The sequence below is a fragment of the Protopterus annectens genome, chromosome 2.part1 (assembly GCF_019279795.1).
Source record: "Protopterus annectens isolate FY-2018-M chromosome 2.part1, PAN1.0, whole genome shotgun sequence".
In the NCBI taxonomy this organism is placed as follows: Eukaryota; Metazoa; Chordata; order Ceratodontiformes; family Protopteridae; genus Protopterus; species Protopterus annectens.
Genome location: NC_056729.1, coordinates 1,022,425,551 through 1,022,444,861, shown reverse-complemented (window position 1 = coordinate 1,022,444,861; position 19,311 = coordinate 1,022,425,551). Strand labels below are relative to the sequence as shown.

At 42.3% G+C, this 19,311-nt stretch overlaps 1 protein-coding gene across 1 annotated transcript in view; it reads right to left on the bottom strand.

Moving 5' to 3' along the window:
* Window positions 1–19,311, bottom strand: part of ZBTB49 (zinc finger and BTB domain containing 49) — a 767,990-nt gene that overhangs the window by 382,807 nt on the left and 365,872 nt on the right. The window contains exons 4-5 of the mRNA XM_044062602.1: window positions 18,553–18,599; window positions 18,371–18,444 (exon numbers count right to left, since the gene is read on the bottom strand). Of these exons, the coding sequence (XP_043918537.1) occupies window positions 18,371–18,444; window positions 18,553–18,599 (121 nt within the window). The remainder of the gene's footprint in view (window positions 1–18,370; window positions 18,445–18,552; window positions 18,600–19,311) is intronic.

Sequence of the window (19,311 nt, the reverse complement as noted above, 5' to 3'; positions counted from 1 at the left end):
AAAGGGAAACACTAAGAGACAATATCTAATAAGAAAAAACTATATATATATATATATATATATATATATATATATATATAAATATAATAAAACACTAGAAAAGAGTTATATAACCTGGAGCCGGTAAAATCGCAACCTCGTAGCTGAAGCGGCAAACGAGATCTGGGTATCTGACGCCTAGCATTGTGGGATAGGGGAGGGCCTCGAGCTGGTAAATAGCTCTCGAGCTTTACTATAAGGCCGAGTCGGAGCCAAGGATCGGCTCCGAACCCATCCAGCAAGAATGAAGGCGAGATTGACAACTTAACATCAGAAGTCTCTGCCATCTCTTTCTTGGTGGCTACCGCCACCACCATGGCATCAACAGGGACTCCTTTGGTGAGGAACGATTTCTCTTGAGGGGCAGTGATTGATTTATTGGGCCTCAGAGGGACTGGTTCCATGGTGTCTGGGGACTCCCATGCCCTTCGAGCAACCAGATCCATTAGTTCGTCGAATGGCGGAGTAACCCAGTAGGTGGAGGGCTGAGACCCAAAGGCCTTCAGGAGCACAGACTCATCCTCAGTAGAGTGAATGGACTGCCAGTCACCCCCCTGCTTAAGTATTTCTAGGATGTCCACAAAGGAGACATCCTCCGAGGGGGACCGTGAGGACCCTTCTGATTCCTCTAAGTCTGTATCGGATGTCAAGGATTCCTAAGGGGAATCCAAATGCCTCCTCTTGCAGAGTCTCTTTCTGGGAACTTCATTGGTGGGGGGCAGCTGGTGAAGTTTCAGTAGAGCAGGGGTCACCCAAAGGGGATACCTGAGGCTCTGTATCTTGTCGCTTAGTAGGTGCTTTAGACAAAGAGGCAAAACTCGGCATCTTCAGGGAGGAGAGACTTGTAGTGTGAGTCTGAACAGACAACACGCTCCTCATGGCATCAAAGGCCCCGGAGTCTCGGCCCGAGGAAGCCACTGGTTCCGAAGAAGACGGGGGGGCCTCGCAGGAGCTGAGGGCTCCGAACCAGAGGACGGAGCCGAGCTCACCTGCGCCGAAGCTCCGAGGGGGAAGTGTTGGAACCGACACATCGGTTCGACTCCCCCCCATCTCGGTACCGACGAGAAAGTGTCGGATCAGAGACTCTTCAGACGGCACCAAAGAGGTCAGGATGGGTGGAACCGAAGTCACTGGGACAGGACTCTGCTCCATGGGTTCCACAACCATTAGATCTTAAGCCTCCAGCTCCAATGGCCTGTGTAGGCTCGGAGGTGGAGTAGTCACAGGCAATGGGGCAGGAACAGGGCTCGAACCCAGTTGGGACGAAGCTGAGAGCAGTTTAGCCAATGCCGGGTCCTCCAAGAGCCTCTGCACCACACGGCCCACATCAATATCTGACATCCTTGAAGACTGGGTCGAAGAAGCTACAGATCTAAGTATTGGAGATTTGAAAGTCTCTGATACCGGCTCCAAAACCAAAGGTTGGCTCTGAATGATCGGACACAAGATCAGAGAAATGCCCTGTATAAACACAGTACAATATGTAAAGAAGTTCATTTTTTGCTTTTTGTACTGGAAGTAATCCCCACTCGATGTTAGAGGAGGTGACTGGGGAAACAGAATTGAGGTCAGGGAAATATACTGCAAATTAATATTGGAGACATGTAGGATACCAGGACTAAATGAACATATTTCAATGGCACCTGCATTGAAATTAAGAGCCGCAAGATTATAACTAATCTCTATGAAGCTCTTCTTTTCAAAATGCTTTTAATTAACTTTTTATGATTATGTTTTGTATTGGTTCCATATTTTGAGTTAGGATAAAATGTTTTTTATATATATGTAAAATGTGTCAGTATGAAAGATTAGTTTTGGCTTTGAGCTAACAATATATATTTTTTCATCACAAGAGGGCGCTTATGTATTTTGTATTTGTACATATATGTTTACTTTTATATTTATTTCTATACATTTCTAGGACATTTTATGGTAATTGTTTAGATTTATTGATATGATTTCATATCAATATATATTTTAAAGTAGATCAAAGACAAATAATTTTTGTTACTCTTTAGTGTAAATGCTTTTCTGTACGCATGTTCTTTTAAGCAAAATAGCTTCTTTTATGATTGCTTTTATTAGCAATTAGGTGAATGGTTAATGTGATTGGATTTACTTGGGTAGCAAGTTGTATAAAAAAGGGGGAGTGTTGTATGCTGTGTTTTTGCTGAAGAAGTTACATGGTTGACGAAAAACGCAGTGAACAAGTTAAGGGTTTGTTTGCTGTTGTTTCTGTTTAATAAAGTCGTAGTTCGTAGTACTGGAGGCTCCAAGTGCTTCGTTTTGTTACTTTTTGGTGAAGTTATTCCTGAGGCACTTTTTTCTCACTCCTTTTTTCATTTGATACAATACCCCACTCAGGCACCATCAACAAACTTAGAGAACTTGGTATAAACCCCCTTTATAACACACTGGATAGCTAGCAGGCTCACTAACAGGACCCAAGAGGTTAGAAATAGTGAGACCACCTCCACAGAGAGACTTGGTCACCACTGGAGTCTCCCAGGGCTCTGTGCTTGGCTCACTCCACTTTGGCATTTACTTCTAGGATGTTAAAGCTAATGTCAAAGGCCTCTGGCCAACCAAGTTTGCAGATGACTGCAAACTGCTAGCAATCACTTGAACCTCACAAAGACAAGAACACCATTCAGAAGTCTAATACAGACAAACACTTGGTGCCAAATCCATGGCTTCAAAAGTACAGTTGTGTACACTTACCACAAATGTAGATGTTCAAGTGTATTCACTGTTGCAGTCATTACATTTGGGTAATCCTGCTGGCAGGTTGCCCTCAGTCGACCTGAATTCCAAAGTCCTGGGTCCTGCGTCGGCTGCTGTCACCCCTTCCCTGACGTCAGGTCGTCAGGGGTATAAAAAAAAGCAGCAGACACCATTTTCTTCAGTTTTACTTGCCCCAGATGTCAGGTGCCCCCTAAAAGGGTTGCCAAATTTTATATATATATATATATATATATATATATATATATATATATATATATATATATATATAATTATATGCACCAATATAAACTTTACCTTCATCTACAAGCAAATACACCACACAGAAGGAAAGATAGGTTCCATCAGAAGTAAAGGGGGATGGCGGGTGGGTAACCTGGACTGCAACAGTGAATTCACTCAAACATCTACATTTATGGTAAGTGATTACAACTCTACTATGTTCTTCGTGTTTCACTGTTGCAGTCATTACATTTGGGTAGAGTCCCAAAGCTATGGTTGGGAGGCTGGAGCTAAACAGCATTAGGAGTGGCAATAAGGCCCTGCAGAACTGCAGTGGCAAAGCCTGCCCTGGATTTAGAGTAGAGTGGCAAATGATAGTGCTTTGTAAAGGTGTGAACTGAACTCCAAGTAGCAGCCTCTAAAATGTCCTTGGTAGGTACTCCCCTGAGAAAGGCTGCTGAAGTGGCTGCAGCTCTGGTTGAATGTGGCCTAATGCCCTTAGGCACTGGCTTACCATGGTGTACATAGAAGAAACGAATGCAGTGGCCTATCCACTTTGAAATAGTCTGCTTTGAGATCACCTTTCCTTGTGATCCTGCAGCATATGTTACTTGTAATTGATCTGTCTTTCTGAAAACTTTGGTTCTGTTCAAGTAGAATCTAAGCTGTCTGTGTACGTCCAAAGAATGCAAAATTGTCTCCCCCTTGTTCTGTGGATTTGGATAAAAAGTTGGCAGGTGAATAGTTTGGTTAAGAGCCACACTGGACACCACCTTAGGCATAAATGTTGGGTTTGTCCTCAGTGAGACCCTGCCTGGATAAAAAATGATAAAAGGTTCCACAGCCATGAGTGCCTGTAGTTCTGAAACTCATCTTGCAGAAGTTATTGCTAGGAGCAGAGCTGTTTTCCAAGACAAAAACTTTATATCAGCAGTAGCAACTGGCTCAAAAGGAGGCAGGGTGAGTTTTTCCAAGACATAGTTGAAGTCCCATGCAGGCATTGGTGATCTCATTGGAGGCCTTACATTTTTGGCTCCTCTGAGGTACTGCTTTAATAAGGGATGAGAAAAGATTGGTGGCTCTGCATTGTAATGAGCCGAAATGGCAGAGGCATGAATTTTAATAGAAGAAAAAGATAGGCCTTTGTCCAGCATCTCAGTTAAGTATTGCAAAATCTGAGGAATATTTGGCACAGCTGTATCAGTTCCTTGTGCCTGGTTCCAAGCACAGAATCTCTTCCATTTTCCAGCATAAGATTCTCTAGTACTAAGCCTTCTGGCTTCCAAAATGACATCCATCACAGCTTTACTGAGAGGTGTGTTTTGTATGACTACATTATCCGCCATGCTGCCAGGTTTAAAGTCCTGAGTTGGCTGTGCAGGATCTGATTGTTTTGCTGGGACAGTAGATGAGGTATTTGAGGTAAGGACCAAGCTGGGCATTAAGACAAGTTCCTTAGTATTGGATACCAGTACTGGTGGAGCCAGTCTGGGGCAATCAGTATCATCTTGGGCTTCTCCTGTCTGACCTTTAGGAGTATCCTGGGGGGGAGAGGCAGAGGGGGAAAGGCATATACTGATAGGTTTTTCCAGCTGAAAGATAGGGCGTCCACTTTCCATGCTTGTCTGTGATAAATCCTTGTGCAGAATCTTTTCAGTTGGTAGTTGTGAGGGGAGGCAAATAGATCTATGTCCGGGCATCCCCATTTCCTTGTTATCATGCTGAAGACTTGTGGATCCAGCTGCCACTCATGGGGATCCATGAGGTTTCTGCTTAGTTCATCTGCCAGAGTATTTTTCCTTCCTGGCAGGAATTGTGCCTGCAGATGTACTTGATAAGTCAATGCTGTGTCCCACAAAGCCATGACTAGTTTGCAAAGGGGGTAAGAATATGTGCCCCCCCTGCTTGTTTATATACCACGACCATGGTGCTCAACCGTAGTTGTCCTGGATGAAGGAGGTCCTTGAAGGCTGTCAGGGCATTTTGAACAGCTAGCATCTCTTTTTGATTGATATGTAGATGCAGTTGGTTTGAGGTCCATGTGCCCTGAATGCATCTTCCTAATATGTGGGCCCCCCAGGCATAATCTGATGCATCCGTTGTTAGTGTCTGCCTGGCTGGGGGTAGTGTGAATGGCTGTCCCTTGTTTTGGTGACAAGCCTTTGCCCACCATCGAAACTCCTGTTGCAGGCAGGGAATGAGAGTAATCATAGTTTCCAGGCTGTGGCAATGTTGAGTCCAAACACTTTTAGGTACCACTGAAGTTTCCTCATATGCAGTCTTGCATATGGAATTAGTAGGATGCAGGATGCCATGAAGCCCAAAACTTGCAGAATTTTTCTTGCAGATAACTGGGCCCTTGTTGCCAACATTTTGAAAAAGGTAGTCAGTTGAATTTGTTTGTCTGGTGTGAGATAAGCCATCTGGGCAGTTGTATTTAAGCTTGCACCCAGGAATATTATCTCTTGAGAGGGTACTAGTTTTGATTTCTTTTTGTTGACTGTGTACCCAAGGCATGTTAGAAGTCTTGTTAGAAGTCTTTTCACAAACGCCAGATGCTGTAGAAGAATGTCCTTGCTCTCTGCTTGAATTAGACAGTCGTCCAAGTAAGGATATATTTGTATTCCTCTATCTGCAGAATGCAATTACTGGTGCCAGGCACTTTGTAAAGACCCTGGGTGCAGTAGATAAGCCAAAGGGCAGTGCAGAGAATTGGTAATGCATTGAGCCAGCCTTGAATCTGAGGAATCTTCTGCATATTTGTCTGATTGGGACATGCAGGTATGCCTCTTGTAGGTCTAAAGTCACAAGCCAAGCGTTCTTGCCCAGCATGGTCAGAAGCTGCTGCAAGGTCAACATCTTGAATTTTGGTATATCCAAGAATGTGTTGGGAATAGATAGGTCCAGTATTGGCCTCCAGGCCTTGTCCTTTCTGGGTACCAAGAACAGTCTTGAATAAAATCCTTGTCCCTGCTCTTACTCTGGTACTTGTTGAATGGCCCCCATGTCCATGAGGGGTGAGACTTGTTTTTGTGCCTCTGCCCACTGATTTTTTGGCAGATCTGGCCAGCCGTTTGCCTTTGGCAAGGTATGGAATTGGAACTTGTAGCCTTGTGACACGATATTTAAAACCCACTTATCCTGGGTTATAATGTGCCAATTTTGCTGCCAGGAGATAAGTGCTTGGTGCAGGCAGGGGGACTGTTTCCTGTATGGTTGTGATTTGTCTTCTCCAACTTTGGAGGTAGAAGCACCCCATTGCTTTGACCTGTATGAACCTTACCTTACGCCTGGGATCTGCCTCTAGGGCGTCTGGATCTGCCCCTTTGAGGTCTGTCTGACACAGGAAAGGAACGATTCTTTGTTGGCCAGTGTCTACTAAACCTAGACGGCTGTACTTGTAAAAAATCTTTGACCGTTTGCATAGATTTAGCTTTGTCCTCCATTTTCTTTAACACCTCTTCTGCCTTAACACCAAACAAAGTATCATGCTGTAAAAGGCATTTAATAATTTAACTTTGACATGATCAGGCAGATTTTGTTCCTTTAACCAAGCATGCCTCCTAATTACAGAGCCGGTAACTGTGGCCCTGCAGGAGACCTCCAAAGTATCAAAACCACATTGCAAAGCATGCTTTCCAACTTGTTCAGCTGCAAGCAATAAATCCTGCATTTCCTTGTTTTCTGCATATTCAAAGTTTAACAACATTTTCTGTTTGAGCAATGCCATGACATGTTGCTGATATTTGAGCATATGAAACTGACAGTTTAAGGCCCTTATAGCCAAGGTAGCAGATGTGTAAACCTTTTTTCCCCATCTATCCAGTGCCCTAGAATCTCTGTCAGAGGGGGTAGGGTTTTTTGCAGCGGAAGCCTTAACTTCTTTGGGACCCTGAGAAATAGTTTCTGGGCCTGCAGCAGGGTTTTTTTAAAAGGAATTTATGAGAGTCAGGAACCCTGTAATATCTGTCAGGCTTAACAGGAGCTGGAAGTACGGAGTCAGGGGTAAGACTAGACTCCAAAAACACATCATCTACAATGTCCAACACAGGTGGAATGGCTAATGGCCTGTGTTGAGGTAGTAAAAGGAAATCCCTGAGTCTTATTTTAGATTCTGAAAAATCTTGGCTCTCCCAGTGGAAATGCTCCCTCATGGTATGCAAGGTTTCCCCAAAAGAATAGTCCTCTGGAGGAGAGGCTGAAGGTACAGATTCTTCAGCATCAGAATCCTCATAGGGGGGAAGAGAATATTCCTGATCAGAAGAGGAATCAGAAGAAGTGGAAATCTGAAGATTCATAGTCAGTCTCTTGCCTAGGCCTCTTATCAGGAGGGGGATGGGAACTCCTGATCAAGGTAATCAAGTCTTCGGCCATTTTGAGCATCTGTGTTTTGGGCATAGAGGCCTGACCACGTGGTATTGAGTTTGTTTGTTTGCTTTAGAAGGTGCTTTAGTCTTTGGCTTTAAAGCTGAAGTTGGTATAATGTAAAGATGTTTAGGTCTGAATACACCCTCAGAAGCCGATGCCTGCTCAGCGGTTCCAGACCCATCTGAAGGAATAGTATCTGAGGCTCCAATACCTTGAGTTTCCGGCGGCATGGCCGACTCCACGTGGGAGTCAGTAGCGGGCTGCGACTCTAAAGTAGCAGGTGTCAGGGGCTGCGAAATCGCCTCACTGAGAACCGGCGACCGGCTTAGGAGAAGCTTCTTCGTCGGTTTTGGGCCTCGGTTGTCTCTCTCTCTCCTTTTCTTTGCATTTTTTGTGAACTCCGGTAGACGGATGGCTATCCGACAACATTTCTGGATAATTAAATCGGCGTCCACAATAGTTTAAAGCAAAATCATACTGACGCTTAATAGTACGTTGGTTAAATCTAGCACAAAACCGACAACTAGAAATGTTGTGATCAGGGCCTAGGCAAGAAATACAGTAAGAATGAAAATCCTTATGAGGTATTTGCTTTCCACAAAAAATACAATTATTTACTTTTTCTTACATAAACTAACATAAAAGGCACAGTAGTGATGCAGGCAGTAAACACAGCACTAACCAAAATGCAGGAAACAAAGCTGAAAGAACCGCTGCTTCATGAACTTTAAAATTTGGATTTATTGTGATACAAACAGGGGACGTGTTAAGTGCTTTCACATGGATAGGCTTCTTCAGACCAAAAGAACCCCCCCTCTTGTACACCCTTATATGGCAAAAAAAGGCGCAAAAACAGATAAACCATTAAAGCCACAGTGCAACTATCATAGTACACAACATAAACAAAGTGCTTACTCTAAAATACATTAACCATAGTAAAATAAAAACGCCTATACCACTCATAAAACATTAATAGAAATGCATAAAAACAAAAAACTGCATAACTGCACAACACTAACAATAAATCCTCTCATAAAAATGCTCTAATAAAAATGCTCTCATAATATATGTAAAAAGCACAGTCATTCATATCACTTCAATCTCCTGGACTTCAGGAAAGGTCTCAACGGTACTTTCTCATTCAGTCCAGGAAAGACATCTGCTCCAAGTCTAACAATCCATTTAGATTCATTACTCTCAGTTCTACCCCTCAGATCCCCCCCCAAAACTAGTGTGTGTAAGATCTAATACTTTAAAACGAAAAAGATGTGTGGAATCATTAGACAAGACATGTTTGGACACAGCACTGACAGTGGAATGAATCCTGATCTGGTAGAGATGTTCCCTTATCCTGTCCCTCAGCCTCCTGTCTGTCTTGCCTACATAAAACACAGCACAGGCTCCACAGGAGGCCAAATAAACAACATGTGTAGATTCACAGTTTGCATGAACTCTAACTTCATGGTTAGTGCCATAGACAGGGTGATAGAAATGGACATCAGTGTCTATGGAACAACAATAGTTGCAACTACGACAGGGTACAGTACCAGCAACCCTATCACCTCCACCATCCATAGCAGGATAACAGCAATTTCTTTAAATTCGATCCATTCTTATAGACAAAACCTGGGGCAGCACCCACAATTTCCCTAACATTCGGATCCAGTGTTAACACACCCCAGTGAGATCTAATCACATCCTTCAACCTATCTACATCCTTAGTATAATATAAGGGCATTCTGAAACCATGATTTCTACTCCCTGCCAGAACACCCTGGGAGGAGCCATCATGGTCCACTCCAGTCTCAGAGATAAAGGGTGCAGCAGCTTGTTCCCTCAAATTAATGAGGTCTGCCAATCCTCTCTCCATGTCAGATGTCTGATATTCCCTGCTCTTAAACCTCTCACATAAATCCCTAATATCTGCCTCAAAACCATCCTGACTGGGATTATACCGTGACGTCCTATATACCTGACCCCTAACAATATTACCAAAGATGTAACCTGGATGCATACTGCATCTACGGAGATAGGAATTACGCTGACACTCCTTTCTATACACTCCTGTGTTCAATAGGCCACTTTCCAATCTCTGAACGTAAACATCCAAAAAGGAAATCCAATTCTCAGAAACCTCATGGGTAAATTTCAGATATTGCGTTAGACCATTAACTCTCTCCAGGAAGAGAGATAACTCATCTTTCGTGCCCTTCCAAAGGAAAAACACATCATCTACAAAATGCCTGTAAAACATCACGTTCCTCGAAAAACCACCTATACCAAGCAAGAACTTGGTCTCCTATGCAGCCATAAAGAGGTTGGCATAGCTATTGGCACAAGAGGTGCCCATAGCCACACCATACATCTGTAAATAGCACTGAGCCAAAACAAAAAATGTTGTTCTCTAACACAACTTCCAAAAACAAAGCTAACAAATCCACTGCATCACTATCTAATCCAGATTTGCCCTTCAAGTAATCAGACACCAACTGCACCCCATCTCTGTTTGGTATCACTGTGAATAGGGACCGAACATCCATCATGACTAAATAATATGGAAGATCAACGGGGACAGATCTCACAGACTCATACAAATCCAACAGGAACTGTTTTGTCTCCCTTAGAATATAAACATTTGCGTCAACCACTGGGCGCAGGAACCTCTCCACATACAACGAAAATGGTTCCGTGATCCAGTCCCTGCCCGCAACAATGGGCCTCATGGGTGGACACACACTGTCCTTGTGGATCTTGGGAAGACCCTGTATCACTGGCAGGATGGGATCACTAACAAACAAATATTCATACAACTCATTCGTAATAATATTAGTCTTAATCAAATCATCCAAAATCATCTGTATTCTATGGACATGTATATCCACCATCTTACGTTCCACGAAACTGTAAAACCTTTGGTCTGATAACATAGATCTCATTACCTCATCATAGAATTCAGAATCCATAACTACATAAAAAGGAATAACTCCAGTCCCATCTGGTTTCACAACTTACATACAATCACTACAGGGTTGGACAAAAAATGCAGGGTTTTCAATGCAAGATTCGTTTAGACAATACATAAATGTTGCTACGATGGATTCTTTTTTTGGTAAAGAAAGATGGACTTTGGAGTCAGGGTGTATGTACTTTCTCAATTCTATACAAAAAAGGATGTAAACATTTAAGTTTTTAGGTATTCATGTGGAAAATGAACTTTTCTTCAAGTTGTGGAAATTAAAAGCATAACAACTACAGATTCAGACATGTGCTGGTCAATCTTGCTCTACCTGTACTTGGACAATGAGGCACAATTTACACTGAGACCATAATGTTATCGATAAGCAATCACATGAAGTCCTAAATGAAGTTGGATGGGCCATTCTGACTTTATGCAGTACACTACTAGTGTGCCCTGAGCACTTCCAGAGTTATACATCATCTGCCCAAGAGCAGTGGGTCATGCTGTATGAAAAGCCCCATATCCTGCATTAAACAAAAATTAAACATACATACTTGACTGACTACAACAAAAACACTCACCACTGGATGGAGTGGTGGAGAGGTTTGTTACAAATTATCAGTAAACTAAATATCTGCATCATCACTTCTCTGCCTCTTGGCTAAATCATATTTTTTTACAATGTCTTATTCAATTTCTTGTAGTACATGCTATTGTATACTGCTTATACACAGACTATATAAATACTAGATAATTCTGACTTATACCAGGCATGTTAATTACATGCCATGTCACAAAACTTTCTCATGTCACTTAACATTGACTATTAACACACAAGATTTTGGTCAGCTGAGTGTATGCACAGAGACTGTGCTAACTTGCAGGGCTGAAACAAATTAGAATATTGCACGGAACCAGGCACTGGGACCCCAGCTGATGTTGACATTTTTCCAGCTGTCAACAATGGCATGGTATGACTTGATGGGTAGCCTCCTCAGTACCATCATCAATATCATGTGCATCGGCTAAGCAAAATCCAGACTAGTGGAGAAAGGAAATGTGGACAAAAGGTCTGTAGCCACTACAGAAACAAAAGGGGATGGGATTGCAGCCATTTTATACTGGAACAATATAAGAATTTCGACAAACTTCCATTATCAGTCTTTAGTGAAGGCAGTGAACTGACCCTTGTTGAAATCAGTCTTGAGGTCATAAACTGTGAGAAGTCTAACCGCTAAGGAAGTTAAGCTGATTTAGAACTGATCACCTTTAAAGTAACAGCAGGAACAATATCGATATTCCTTTGCAAAATTAACACTGGAAACAGCCCTGATATCTAGGAACATAGTCCAAGCTATAAACCAATTTGCTCTTGCTGTTCTATACTCGCAGTTTTGGGGTGACTGACTGGCTTCAAAATGTAGTGGATCAGTTGGACAGGAAAACAAGAAAAATGCTTCATGCTTATCAAATGATTTATAAAAATTAGTGTATACCAAGAGTATGTATTCCCTGCTCTGAATGATGTATGGGCCACATTGAAATTGATTATATGTATAGATATGCAGTCGTAGGACTGCACACATATCTGCTGACCACACATAGTGAATGTTTTAAAACATGAGGAGAACAAGTCTAAGATGACTTCCCTTATCCAGAAGCATACTGGTGTCAAGCAAGAATGGAAATCAAACCAGACCTCGACAAAAATCAGGCAGCAACTGAATGTGCCAAAAAACAAACAAAAGAAGAATATAAGGTGAAGGGTCAGATGAGAAGGCAAGAAATACTACAGTTGTGTACACTTACCATAAATGTAGATGCTCGAGAGTATTCACTGTTGCAGTCATCACCTGTGGGTTATCCCTGCTATGGTAGCCCTCGGCCGGCCCGAATACCAGAATCAATGTTTTTCTGTGTCAGCTGCTGTCACTTGCTGGCTGACATCAGGTCGTCAGTGCTATAAAGGAAGGCAGCCAACGCCATTACATCAGTTTTTCTTGCCCTAACCAGTCAGATGCCCCCCTAACCAGTCAGATGCCCAAGTAAATATGGTAAAGGGGTCCTGGTGGCTAAAAGCCACTGTTAGAAGCTTATGTCTCCCCAAAGAAAGAAGATAAAAGGGGGAAGGAGGGTGGGAAACCAGGACTGCAACAGTGAATACACTCGAACATCAACATTTATGGTAAGTGTACACAACTGTACTATGTTCTTCGTGTTTCACTGTTGCAGTTATCACCTGTGGGAGGATTCCCAAAGCTGAGGAGAGGGGTGGTAGGATTAGTAAGAGACCTAGGAATGGGTCAGCATGCCCTGCAGAACTGCAGAGGCAAACCCTGCCCTAGCTTTACAAAACAGAGCTAGGTGGTAATGCTTGTCCAGGTGGCAGCTTCCAGGATGTCCCTGGTGGGAGCTCCTCTGAGGAATGCTGTGGAAGTGGAGGCTGCCCTAGTGGAATGGGTTTGAATAGACTTAGGGGGGTTTCCCATGCAAACTGTAGCAGAAATGGATACAGTGTGATATCCATTTGGAAATGGTTTGTTTGGAAATGGGCTTCCCCTCTGCCCCTGGTGCAAGGCTGACAAGTAGTTGGTCTGTTTTCCTGAAGGGTTTAGTGCGGTCGTGATAGTATCTGTGCTGTCTGTGCACGTCTAGTGAGTGCAGAATTTTTTTCCCCTTGTTTTGAGGGTTAGGAAAGAAGATGGGTAAATGTATGTCCTGGTTGAGAGTTACATTAGATACCACCTTGGGCATAAAGGAGGGATTAGTCCTCAGGGAGACCCTGTCTGCATGGAAGATGATGAAGGGCTCAATGGCCATCAGTGCCTGAACTTCTGAAACCCTTCTGGCTGAGGTGATAGCTAGGAGAAAAGCAGTCTTTCAGGAGAGTTATCTTAGTTCTGCTGAAGCAGCCGGTTCGAAGGGTGGTAAGATAGCTTTTCAAAAACATAATTCAGGTCCCAGGCTGGAGTGGGTGGCCTTCTGGGAGGTCTGACATTAGAAGCCCCTCTAAGGAATTGTTTAATCAAAGGATGGGAGAACAGAGGCTGTTCTGTGTAAAAATGAGCCGAAATGACTGAGGCGTGGATTGTAATAGAGGAGAAGGAGAGGTTACTATTAAGTAGCTCCATTAGGTAGTCCAGGATAAGAGGGATGGAAGGTAGTGAGGTATTGCCCCCTCTGGACTGGCTCCAGGTGCAGAATCTTTTCCATTTTCCTGCATAAGAATTTCTGGTGCTGGGTCTTCTGGCCTTTGTGACAATGTCTAGGAATGGTTTGCTTAATAGGGGCCCCTTGTTTGCCTTTAGAGTATTAGCCATGCAGATAGTTTGAGAGTCTGCAAGTCTGGGTGCAGCATTCCCCCCCACACACTTCAGTCAAGAGGTCTGAGATCAGGGGAAGCTGCCTGGGAGGCTGTAAGGTCAGGCTGCACAGTATGGGGTACCAATGTGGTCTGGGCCAATCTGGAGCAATGAGGGATGGCCTTTGGTCTCTCCCCCCTTATTTTGATCAGTACCTTGGGAATAAGAGGCAGAGGAGGGAATGCATACACAAAGAGGAAGTTCCAGGGGAAGGTCAAATCATCCAACTTCCATGCTAGGTGGTGATACTCCCTGGTACAGAATTTTTCTCAGCTGATGGTTGAGATGTGAAGCAAAAAGATCCACCTCCGGAGTCCCCCACGCCTGAGTGATCTGTAAAAAGATTTTTCAGAGGAGCTGCCATTTGTTGGGGATCAGTAAGTTTCTGCTTATGTGGTCTGCCAGGGTGTTGTTGATCCCTGGTAGGTATTGAGCTATTAGGTGTAATCCCATGGAAGAGGCTGTCAGCCAGAGGTTCATGGCTAGCCTGCATAGAGGGTAAGATTGGGTCCCTCCCTGTTTGTTGATGCACCACATTACTGTGGTATTGTCTGTTTTGATAAGGGGAAAACCTGGCTTGAGATGGGGTTGAAAGGATGTCAGAGCCTTTGTACTGCCATCATTTCCTTCTGGTTGATGTGTAAGGGAAGGTGCTGGGCATCCCAAAGACCTTGGGTGCAGCTGCTTTCTAGGTGAACGCCCCAAGCAATGTCTGAGGTGTCAGTGGTAATGGTCTGCCCGGTTGGCAGAGGGTGAAAGAAAGACCCTTGTTCTGGGTACAGAACCCTGCCCACCAGAGAAACTCAGCCCTTATACAGGGGATCAGAGGGAGAGAGGTCTCTAGAGGTTCAGAGTACTGACACTAAAGGTTCTTTAGGTACCACTGAATTTTTCTCATGTGAAGCCTGGCCAGAGGAATTAGAAGGATGGAAGATGCCATGTACCCCAAGGCTTGCAGGAACTTTCTCGCAGTGAGGTGACTTCTGGAAGCCAGCTGGGTAAAGTAGAGAGGCAGGAAGCTCTGTTTTTCTGAGGACAGGAAGGCCATTTGGGATGCTGTGTCCAGCAGTGCTCCCAAGAAAATGATCCTCCTGGAGGGTGTTTGCTTTGATTTCTTCTCGTTGATGGTGCACCCTAAGGAAGTTAGGAGGGTTTTGACGAAGAGGAGGTCCTTGAGGACATTTTCTTTGCAATCTGCCTGAATGAGGCAGTCGTCCAGATATGGGAAAATCTGTACATTTTTTTGTCTGCAAAAGGCTATGGCTGGGGCTAAGCATTTGATGAATACCCTGGGAGCAGTAGATATGCCAAAGGGTAGCACAGAGAACTGAAAGTTGTCGGAAGGCTTAACCTTGTGTGGTCTATCTCTATGGTTATCCTTACATTTTTTCGGAATGCCTATGGATTGTTGGCTGAAAGATGCCACTTCAGAATGCCTGGCTAAAATAAGAGCTCTACGACGAATGGTTCTCGCGTTACATAAGGCAGAGAACCGGCAACAGGGGACTTTGTGGTCTGGGCCTAAACAAGTGATGCAGTATGAATGGAAGTCTTGGCGTGGGATTTGCTTTCCACAGGCGAGACAATTGTTAACTTTTTTGGACATCGGTTAGTGAAAGAAAAAAGGATCCCCAACAAGGTACTTACCTTTAGACGTTTTCAGCTATAATTCAAACTCTGGTAGCGACCGCTCGGCACACTTGCGAACTGCTTCTGCTATGGGCTCCACGGCAAGAAAGACTGATGTAATGGCACCGGCTGCCTTCCTTTATAGCACTGACGACCTGACATCAGTCAGCAAGCAATAGCAGCTGACAGAAAAACATTGACTCTGGTATTCGGGCCGCCCGAGGGCTACCACAGCATGGATAATCTACAGGTGATGACTGCAACAGTGAAACACGAGGAACATGTGGAAAATGCATAAATATAGTTGCAATTACAGAAAACTCCTGGAACAACATATCGATCAGGACCTAATAGAGGCCCAGGACAGTGGACTACATACCCTTTGGTTTACAAAGCCCATTGAACATGTTGCAGAAACAGACAAATGTAGGTTTTGTAAAACAGATTTGGAAACAGTTGTACATCTTGTTGCTGAGTGTGTATACTGAAAGGCATAACAGTGTGGCAAGACTGTTGCATTGGGGATTGTGCAAACATAATAATGAAGTAGCTGAAAAGCTTTGGAAACATAAGCCATAAAGCATTATACAAAATAATGAAGTTAATATCACATGAGATACCCATTACCAACAATTCAAAAAACAGATGTGAGAAAAACAGATATAGTAGTCCATGTAAAGAAAACAAAGGTAGCTTTGACCAGTTAGTAGGAGCAATGGGTCTCATAAAAAAGAATTTACAGTCATATTTAGATATGTTACCGATACATGCAACTCCGTATGATTTGCAGGAGGAGTCAGTTCTGTGGTCATTGCAGGTGCTGTGAAGAGCACTTTTGGCTATCATCAAAGACTGAATGAGCTTTAATAATACTTTGACTTAGGAACGGGGTCCATTCCCATCATAGTATTAGAAACCTAAAAGGACTTGGAGAAATTAAACCGGTGGAAATAAAAGTTTTGAAAAGACATTTAGCAATGGAAAACACTATCAGCTATCTAGTACTAACAACACAGTAGCTAAATATGACTAACATGCATCTATAAAACGAAATGTTAGCAGCAAAACACCAAAGCAACCCTTCCACTGCTCAAAGAACCAGTCAATGGAGGAACGTGATAATTTTAATGCTCTTGTCTAAAAACTTTTTAAAAACTTGCTATTCAGCACAATACTTCGACAAAATATAAAACAAATAACAACAGTTTAAATCAAGCGCTTTCGTTTGGTCCCATTGCCAAGCTTTATTTATGCATCTACCTCTGACTTTGAGGAACTTTTTTTTGTTTCAAAGACTCACAGGCAAAGTCAAAAGACACAGCCTTACTGACTCTGCAGAAGATGAGTCAGTCCCCCCTCCCCCAGCCTGATGCTCAGCATCACCACAAATACAGGTACAAGGTACACTCTCACGTTCCAGAGTAACAGAATGACAGAACATTTAGAAAGGTTCTCAGTGGAGATATCAGAAGGGGAACCCCAACATAATAATTACCCACTGCAAAATCCTCCAAAGTCAGACAGCAGAATGTAAATGAAGCAGACGATTCCCTGACTACAGTATTTGTTATGCTAACAGACAAACTTTCGTGACTCTCTCTTAAACTGACAAGAATGAAAGCTGGTGTCCTAAAAGTCAGTTAAATCAGCTGCTTCCTGTATTCTAGGGTTCAATTCCTTCAATCTCCATCTACCCACTGCGTAACTCTGAGCAAGTCACTTAAGCAAACAGTACTCTGCTGCAAATGGTAAAGTGGGCTCAGCTTCTTAGTAGACTTCCAGAATGAGTTGTTACACAAACCTACTAAAATGTCTGAATTATTAGTGTCTCTTGTACTAGGCACAAAAAAGTCACAATTTTTCATCAGAGATATTGCAAGTATTACTGGGGATGGGAAGGTGACTGAAAGCTAGAAATGATCTCTATTGCATAGAGGTAGAACGACAGGATGGAAGATGGTGTTAAAGTAGGATTGGATAACATTACACTGAATAAATAATCTTGCTTGAGGAATGGAAGACCTCAAGCTATTTACATCTATATTAGATGCATAAAGAGGTGCTGATTAGAATTCGGTGGTTTTGGGACAACAGAGATTTAATAAAGTCAGACCAGATTTAAGTATCTTGCAGCATAAATGAACAAATGAATGGCCATAAACTGAAAAGGCTGAATAGTAATGCAGGGAACTGCAAAATACAACAACCACTACCCATTAATACCTAAATATTTCCAACTCAACTATCATGTAGTCCCAAATACAGTTTAACCTAAATATGTTTGGCCATGAAACTGTTTCAGCTCTAATCAGTCCCCCTGAATAGTAATCCCTTCTGCTTCTTATTCTGGCAGCTATGTCAAGAGTAGGACTGTCACAGCAGGACAAAGGCTTGGTATTAGCAGCTTGTCAGTGGAAATAAAGGTTTTATCAAAGTGAGTCATGTATGTTTTTTTCGGAAAAATCCTGGCACATTTTCTATGGGGACTACTAGCACTACTGAAAATGGTAATTTCAACTAAAGAAATAACCTGCAGCCACTGCATCTCCAAGACATTTAACTTACCAGGCTTCGTAATAAAATCTGACATACAAATATGAATTTCATTCGCTTACTCATTAATTCACTGCTACCTGCTTTATCTTATTCAGAGTCATAAGGGGCATATTTCAGGAAGATAAAAAATATGCATTTTTTTTTTTTTTTTTTTTTACACGTAATATTCTTCATCTTGGAGCATACTACCTGTGTTAGATAATTCCCAGTATACAGTAATCTCTATACATTGTTTGGAAAACACATGAATAAAGGTAATTTCATAAAAGGCCTACAGATTTATGTGAACCTGAAACAAGTGTATAATACAATAAAGTCTTTTGTTACTACAGCAATTATCCTATTCATAACAAAGACAACCATTCAAGTAGTAAAGAAAGTACTTCAATACTCAATCTTTACGGATGACAGGAGATGTAAAACATCAGGTAGAACACCACTCCTATAATAAGTCAGAGACGTGTATTCTAAACAGTCAGAACTACACACTTACCTCTTTCCACAGATCTCACAGATAAATGGCTTTTCACCTGAATGACGACGCAAGTGAGTCTGCAGATTGCCTGCCTAAAAAAGAAAAATTCACAGGACAGATTTTTTAGACTTTTTTTGTAAACTGCATACATCTTTAAGACAGACATCTTTCCCAATTATAGAAATGGAGAAATTCCCCACCTGAGAGAAATGTTTTCCACATATGCTGCATTCAAATGGTTTCTCACCTACAATACAAAAATGTACATGTTTGATACAAAACAGTTACAACAGGGATAGTGAGACTATATTCTGACAAATAACTTGTTTCAGGCATCAAAACACAATCAAGAAAAAAAATATGCTCTTCTAAACTTCATTTCTGCAGATTCAAATCTCAGTGGGATTGGAGATTTTAAAATGCAACTAAAGAAAGACAACACATTATCCTGGGATTTGCCATGGTACAATAATCTGAGAAGTATGACAGAAGCACAAGCAAAAATAACTGTGAAAGCTCTGACCCAAGAAAAATCGAATTCTAGAATTTTCTCAAAATGTCCCTAATTTTGAGGTCTACCTTGTAAAATGTGAATTTGCATTATGAAAATGATTGATTTGATGTGCAGATGGTTTAAAGCTATATGTGACAGTTAATTTTCACACAGTCCTGCTCTATCTTACCCCTGCAAAGGTGGCAAACACAAGCAAAATAGTAGACAAGGATGACACTATGAATAAAAATATACCAATGTAACAATTTAGCATTAGTTTTTCTCTTTGGACCTCTACTGAAAATGAGTTGTTGAAACAGGCAATCCCAGTCAACAAATTAAATAACTAAATTAATTAATTAAGAAAAATAAACATGAGTAAACACATGTATAAAGCATTAAATATGTGATTTTTTTTCCTGCAGTTATGCAGTCAGTAGGCTTGATTGATGAAAAACTGAGAAGA